Genomic DNA, 7,554 nt, shown 5'->3' on the forward strand with positions numbered 1-7,554 from the left:
TTTTTGTAAGTCTGTTCCTTTTTGTGGTTTGTAAAAAAAAATTTAATAAAAAGACCTTGATCAAAAAAAGAAAAATTGTGTGATTGGAGGTCCATGGAAGGCAAATAAGTTTAAATCAAATAAGCAAAAGAGGATTGAGCTAAAATAAATAAAAGGTATTCAAGGTACGTTTTGAGCATCCAAAACACGTCCAACGCTTCAAGTTGGCTGCTTGTGCTTTTTCAGGTCAGATGCGTTCGGACTGTCGGGAAGTGCCTTTGTTGTTTTCCTCTGCCGGTCTCTGTTTAATGGCGGATGAAACAAAGAAAGTGGTGGTACTTTATTTACTTTGAGCAAGCGAACGTCGTGCTCACAAGATAATTAATCCACCAGATAATTTAGAGGCGATCTGTTCGGCAAGTTTTACTCCAGGAGCTTTCATGCTATGTTCAGACCGAGCTCTGCTGCCTCTGTTTACTGAAACCAGCAGCTGCTGACGTCATTACGCTCTTTCGCGATGCTGTGTTCAGGACAAGCATGGAAAACTCACCACTCTTACMCCAATACGGTCYCAATGCTGCYTTCAGGACAAGCATGGAAAACTCACCACTCTTACGCCAAACCGGTCGCAATGATGCGTTTAGGTACCGAAATATGGTACCTATTCACGTAACAACGTGAATAGGTTCTCGGTAGTACTGACAGAATTCGGTCTGTACATCAAAAAGTATTGAATTCGGTACCCATCCCTACAAGTAGCCCCTCCCTCCTCTGAACATTAACCCTTTAGGGCACAGATATTATAGCTTTACCTCCCAGAGCAGCAAAACTCATTATTTTCAGTGATTGGTGAAAAGTCTTTTCTTATAGTTTTATTTTTTATTACATTACTGATATTTTACAAGGATTGATATTCTTCTCAGGTTTTACAAAGATAATGATAAGTGCAAAGAGGATGGAAGATTTTATAGTTTTATAGTTTCTTTAAAAAAATATTGTATTTGTAAACATTGTATTTAGAAAATTACAAATGTGTTCATTTCTACAAAACTCAAATACATTGACAAAATACACTGAATTTCAATTGTTACTGATTCAGATTAACAAAAACCAAATACTGTTTTATGTTTAAATATCAGTTTCACGCTATAAAAAATCCTACATCCATTCTGTCCTTCCTAATCAGAATCAGGGTGTGAGCTGGAGTCTGTCTCAGCAGCCTTTGGGTTAAAGCAGGGAACACCTGGACAGGTCTCCAGTCCATCACAGGGACACAGACCGAGACAAACAACTAACCACCCTTTCCAGTCAGGCTAGAGTCACACAGAGAACTCCAGAATGTTTTAAAACTAACTCTGAGATCTGAGTTGTAATCACTTATTAATATCAATTTATCAACCATAGACCATTATTATTGATCTTTTTTGTGAGGAGTTTTTAACATTAAGATGTAATCAGGCAGACATACAGTATATACACATATACTGTACATGACTTATTATTATTAATACTATACTATACTATAATTAAAGGTGAGCCCTGTAAATTTGTTTGTATCAAACAAGTAGTCCTTTTTGTTACTCTGTACCCCTGAAGGTAGCCTGGCCCTTGCCTTCCTACGCAGCTCTGCTCAATTCTAGTTTCCCTTCACTGTTCCATCTGGGACTTCTCCCGCTGGCAAGGATTTCGCTGTCAGATTTTTAGCCGGACCAATCAGAGAAGAGAAAGTCAGTTTTCTGCGCAGTGTCTCCTTGTAGTTTATTTTACCTGGGCCAATCAGCAATCAGAAGGTGGAGTTTTGAACGACGTCGATTTTCTGTGCAGTGTCTGCTAGTTATTTTACCATACGGCAGTGGAGGAAGTGAATGAAGCCAGTCCGTGTTGAAAAGGCTTCCAAATTAAATTAAATTTGTCTGACAAAGCAGCAGCTCTCATTTACAGTCGTCTCATTCGGCTCGGTATATTTCTCCTCTCAGTAGGGCTGTTTGCAGCACACGCGATTTCCGGTTAGCTTCTTAGATTAGCCTATTTCACAGAGACGACACACACATGCTTCAGCAGAGGCCACGCCTCCTGCAAGAATCGCTTCTCTATGCAGCAAGTCCAGAACCTTGTACAAAGCAAAGTGAAGGACAGGGTCAGGTTTTAACCAGGCTGAAGTAGCTCTCTGCCTCAAAAAGGTTGGTGATCCCACTATAGTTGGTGTTTAAGTATTGTAAACAAATACTTTACAATAACACAAAATTACATTACATTATGTCATATTTTCAAATTTCTTGTCAACGTTAACATTTTTTTGTTTGTTTGTTGGTGGGCTGCCAAAGTGGCCCTACCACCGGGCTTAGCAGGTTTTCTGGGTGAAACCCTGGACTGTTCTTCTTGAAGAAGCTAAGATCCTTCAATGTCTGCAGCAAGATGCTGCAGATCTTCTGTAAGTCTGTTGTTGAGAGTTTCATCTCTTCTGCCATCATCTGTTGGGGCAGCAGCATCAGAGCCAGGGACCTAAAAAGGCTAAACAACCTTATGAAGAAAGCTGGTTCTGTTCTGGGGATGACTGTGCTCTGGAGATGATGGTACAAAGATGGATTTTAAATAAAATCAAAAACATTGTGAACAACCTCTTCATCAGACTGTCATAGAAAAAGTGTGTCTTCAGTCTTTCCTTCCCACAGCCATCAGCATCTACAATAAGTCTTTAGTTAAATGAGTTACAACACCTAATTTCCCTCTGGGATCGATAAGGTATTTTTGAATTTGAATTGAATGAGCTCTAGCAAAATTCCCATCTATATCAAATCTTTATCAGCCACTTCCTATAGGGCAATAATGTTTTTGCTTGTGTCTGCAGGTTTGTTTGTTTGTTTGTGGCTATTTCAAAAAAACAATCAGTTGTTTATCGTCTTCAAACTGTTTCCTTTTTGAGTCAGTCTAAGTAAGGTGGCTGCCACAGCTAGCGCCTAGCGGTAGTGCTGCTGGGCAGAGACTAGTTGGTAAACATTCAGTGAGGAGTTTGAAGAATGTTTTTCAACATGTGCTGGGTGAATTGTATTATCACAAGATTACATGTTATTTACAATTTTGACTAAAACAGCTAAAATTAGGATTTTAATCTAAAACCTTTGCATGAAAGGTGGCAGATGATATTTATTTCTTCAGATTGCAAAACAATTAATTTTTTTATTGTTTACTTAAATCCTTTTAAGTTCTGGATATAAATACAACCATTTTGATTTGCATCTCGTCAGATTTACTTTCATAAATGGCTCATTTTGCAGTTGCTGTTGTGTCTAAATGTTTAAAACTGTGAAAGTCAGGTTTTCACTCTTTCCAAAAACAGAGATGTTTGCTTTGTAAGAATGAATTATTTAGGCCATAACTGAGACATAAAAGGTTGTAATAAGTAGTCACAAGGTCTTAGGCTTAGCAGCTGAGTAATGCAGCACATTTCTGTGGATGAAAGGACCAGCTGATGCTGGAATGTCATGTGATTCTTCTGTTTTCCTGGAGTTTTAGTTGCAGTGGAAGCTTTGTAACTTTGGTACGGGTTGGAATTTTTGTTTACTTTCTCGACTCTTCTCAAATTTGTGTTTATGTTTTCCTCAGATGATCCTCCTGCGCCCATGTGTCCTGATAAGATGCAGAGTGTGGATGATTTTGTACCAGATGAAAGACTAGACAGAAGTTTCCTAGAGGACAGTGTGCCCTTGAAGAGCAAGGTTTCCCAACCTGCACCAGCTCCAGCTGCAGACAGCGACAGGTGAGCTCTTACCTTCTTTATTACTTATTTATGTCCAACTGTTCACATTAGCTAATAGAGCATGAACATTTTATGAAATGTAAAATATGCTTAACTAAATATTGAGTAGTATCTTGAATACACACCATCACAAAGAAAAGACAAAAGTTTAACAAAACAACAGTTATATAATCAGGGCTGGCCCTAGCCAATTTGGCACCTTAGGCAAGATTGCAGGTGGTGCCCTTTTGCAGTTTTCTGAATCTCATTGCCAATTTACATATATTCACATACCAAGTTAAATAGTTTTATCTTTGATATTATTTTTTATCTTTACAAACCATGTTGTCTAATTAAAACTGTTAATGTGCTGCTTAGGATGGGAGACTGTGATGAAGTGAAGATTCAACACAATCTGCTGGATAAGATTGATTGTTTTTTGTGTACAGTGTCCTGAGATATCATTTGTTGTGACTTGGTGCTATTTAGGTAAAATGAATTGAGTTGAACAATGTAATTTTCAAAATGTATTTTTTGAGACAATAAAAGCAGTCTATCATACCTGCCAACATCTGCTGACAGCACTGAGGAACATCTGTTCATATGTTAACCAGTAGCTGTGAAGTAGTTCTAGGGGGATCCAGGTCGATAACCCTCTGGAAGAATTTTATAAAATATCTTCTCAAAACTGTGCATTTTCCAGCCATTTCATTTTACTAGATTCTTGAAATTAATATAAAAAAACATGAAATCAGTATTTTATGAAGGTAGAACACTGAAAACCAGACGTTGAGTAATCAGTGATTACTCTACAACTCAAAATCATCTGATGAATCTGATAAAAAGCTGTGTAAAACAAATTTCATCTCCCATGTGTAGGTATCTCTGTAGACAAGTAGGTGTTTCCAAAGGAAGGCTTTTTTCAAGGAACACACCTGACTGGACAAGGACAAAAGAGGGGGTTACTTAAGTAGGGCCCCATAAAATCAGGGTTTTTTTCCCAAATTCCATTTTATTTTTTCCCAAATTCCATTTTTTCCATTTTAATTTTTCTAAATTCCACTTTTTCAATTTTTCCCTGAGTTACACAGTTTCATTGTAACCACATTTATTAACCTAAAAAGTGTGTAATTACAACATAAAGTGACTGAACATTAATTAATTAATTAATTAATTAATTAATTAATTATTAATTAATTAATTAATTAATTAATTAATTAATTAATAGCTACAGAAATAAAAAAAATAATGTCATTTCACTTTCAATAATATAACAAGTAGCTGTGGTTCAGTAGAATATTAAATTATTTTTGAAAAGTGTTTAAAAGTATTAAAAAAATTATTTTGGGAGGCGGGGCAAGATGGCGGAGTAGTGAGACGCATGCCGCGTGGGCTCCCGCTCTGACTTGTTCATTCTATGGTTCTCTACTAAATGTCCTTTCTGCTTTGAGCATCTGGTCTGTCCGGACTCGACCCCTGAGTGATTCTTGCCTGGAAGAGCAGAAGAATGGCGACAAACTCGAGGAAAGGCAAACATTCTAGCTCTGCGGCTGTTAGGCCCGACGCCGCCTCGGAGCAGGCTGCAGCTAAAACTGGATTTTCGACACCCCCTTCTCCCTCCCGCAGCGAGGCGGACGCACTCTCCTTGAAGTCTGACATTCTTGCCGCTATAAAAACCGATCTATTGCTGTGATCAAATCCGAAATAAAAGCGGCTTTGGCTGAAGAGTTTACTCTTATTAAAGGAGAGCTACAAGCGGTGAGAGCTGAAGTAGCTAACGGCACGATGCTACTGCGCGCAGACCTGGACCACGTTAAACAGAGCGTTAAAGAGCTGGAGGACGGCTTGTCAACCTGGTCCGAAGAGGTTGTTTCTCTGCGCACCACCGTGTTGGAACTGAATGAAGAAGTTGTTGGGCTCAAAAAGAAGTGTAACGATATTGAAGGGCGCATGAGAAGGTGCAATGTGCGGATTATTGGAGTTCCTAAAACGCCAGAATCCAGCTCCACTTCAGCAGTGGCTAAACTGCTAGCAGAGGTVCTYCASATGGATAAAGAGCCACTGGTGGACCGAGCCCATCGCTCTCCAGGTGGAAACAGGTCAGGCGATAAGCCGCGGGTCATTGTTGCTAAGCTGCACTATTATCAAGAATGTGTGGAAATGCTGCGTCGGGCTCGGAGTCGTCGTCCTCTTCGTTTTAAAGAGACACCGATCATCATCACATCTGACTACACGGCGGCTGTGGCCAAGGCTCGAGCGGCGTTTACGGAGGTGAGGGGACTTCTTCGCAACCGACGAGATGTTCGCTATGGCCTGCTTTTTCCTGCACGGCTCCGCATCTCTCATGGGGAGGAAAACAAGGTGTTCCTGGATGCCAATAAAGCAATGGACTATGTTAAAAAGAGGATCGTCTCGGCGACGGACAACGAGGACCGGCGTTGACCGCAGGTCCAACCCTCATCGATCCATTATGACTTTCAGGTTGTAATGAACGTTTCAACTTTGTGTCCCGCGTTATATCTTGATTTAATTTTACACATTATTCCGAGGGACGACATTCCTCTTTTTGTTCTATGTAACAGAGTTTCACAGGGGGTCTGTCCAGATCTTGGTTAGTGATTTATTTATCAGTGCTGCAAGGAGCATAAACAGTAATAATACTTTAAAGTAAGAGAACCCCTTTTTTATTTATTTTTGGTTATTGTTATTTAGTTGTGGCGGGAGTCCAGGCAGGGAGTTAAGCCCCCCAGTATAAGCACAAATGTGTGGATTTTTTGTTTGTTGGGTTCTCCGTGTTTTTTTAGGAGAAAGGGGTGGGACTATACCGGATCTATTTGTTTTGAGAATGTCTTTTTCAGGTTATTTTTTTGTGATAGTTTGTGGATATTGTACCACAATCCGATTGACCATGGTCACCCAGTTAACTGTGTGAGTTGGAATGTGAAATACCTCAATGGTCCAGTGAAATTTAGGAAAGTTATGACACATTTAAGACAACTTAATGCTAATGTTACTTTTTTGTAGGAGACCCATTTGCYTAAGGCAGACAGTGCAAATCTAAGCAGGCGCTGGTCTGGTCAGGTGTTTTAGTCTAATTTCCAATCTAAATAGAGAGGGGTGGCCATCTTAGTTAGTAAACAGGTGCAATTTACGGCATCCGTTGTTAAAACGGATGCTGCTGGATGTTATGTAATTGTGGTGGGAAAACTATATGCACTTCCTGTCATTTTAGTCTCGGTATATGCTCCAAATTGGGATGATCAAACATTTTTTTAATACGCTTTTTTCAAATTTACCTAATATTTCAACACATAATCTCATAATTGGGGGAGATGTGAACTGTGTGCTATCATCCCTCGATCATAGTACAGTGGGGAGGATCTCTCTTTCTAAATCGGCCCAGTCAATTAATTCATTTCTTAACACTTATGGAGTGGTTGACATGTGGCAATTTCGAAATCCGACCCTGAGACGGTTTTCGTTCTTTTCCCCTTTTCATAAGAGCTATTCATGGATTGACTACTTTCTCCTCGATAAACAGATTTTACCTTTAGTGAGTGAATGTGATTATGGAGCGATAGTCATTTCTGATCATAGTCCGCTCATAATGAAAGTGAAAGTGTTAAGAAATGAATTAATTGACTGGGCCGATTTAGAAAGAGAGATCCTCCCCACTGTACTATGATCGAGGGATGATAGCACACAGTTCACATCTCCCCCAATTATGAGATTATGTGTTGGAATACTGTATTAGGTAAATTTGAAAAAAGCGTATTAAAAATGTTTGGTCATCCCATTGGAGCATATACCGAGACTAAAATGACAGGAAGTGCATATAG

The 7,554-nt window shown here is 39.4% G+C and overlaps 1 protein-coding gene across 6 annotated transcripts in view; it reads left to right on the forward strand.

Annotated features, from left to right (window-relative positions):
• LOC106529325 (RAB, member RAS oncogene family like 6) overlaps window positions 1-7,554 on the forward strand; it is a 52,301-nt gene that overhangs the window by 28,655 nt on the left and 16,092 nt on the right. For all 6 annotated transcript variants that reach the window (XM_014024714.1, XM_014024720.1, XM_014024718.1 and 3 more), the window contains one exon: window positions 3,583-3,736. In XM_014024714.1, coding sequence (XP_013880168.1) covers window positions 3,583-3,736 — 154 coding nt within the window. The remainder of the gene's footprint in view (window positions 1-3,582; window positions 3,737-7,554) is intronic.

Source organism: Austrofundulus limnaeus, unplaced genomic scaffold (genome assembly GCF_001266775.1).
Source record: "Austrofundulus limnaeus strain Quisiro unplaced genomic scaffold, Austrofundulus_limnaeus-1.0 Scaffold437, whole genome shotgun sequence".
NCBI lineage: Eukaryota > Metazoa > Chordata > Actinopteri > Cyprinodontiformes > Rivulidae > Austrofundulus > Austrofundulus limnaeus.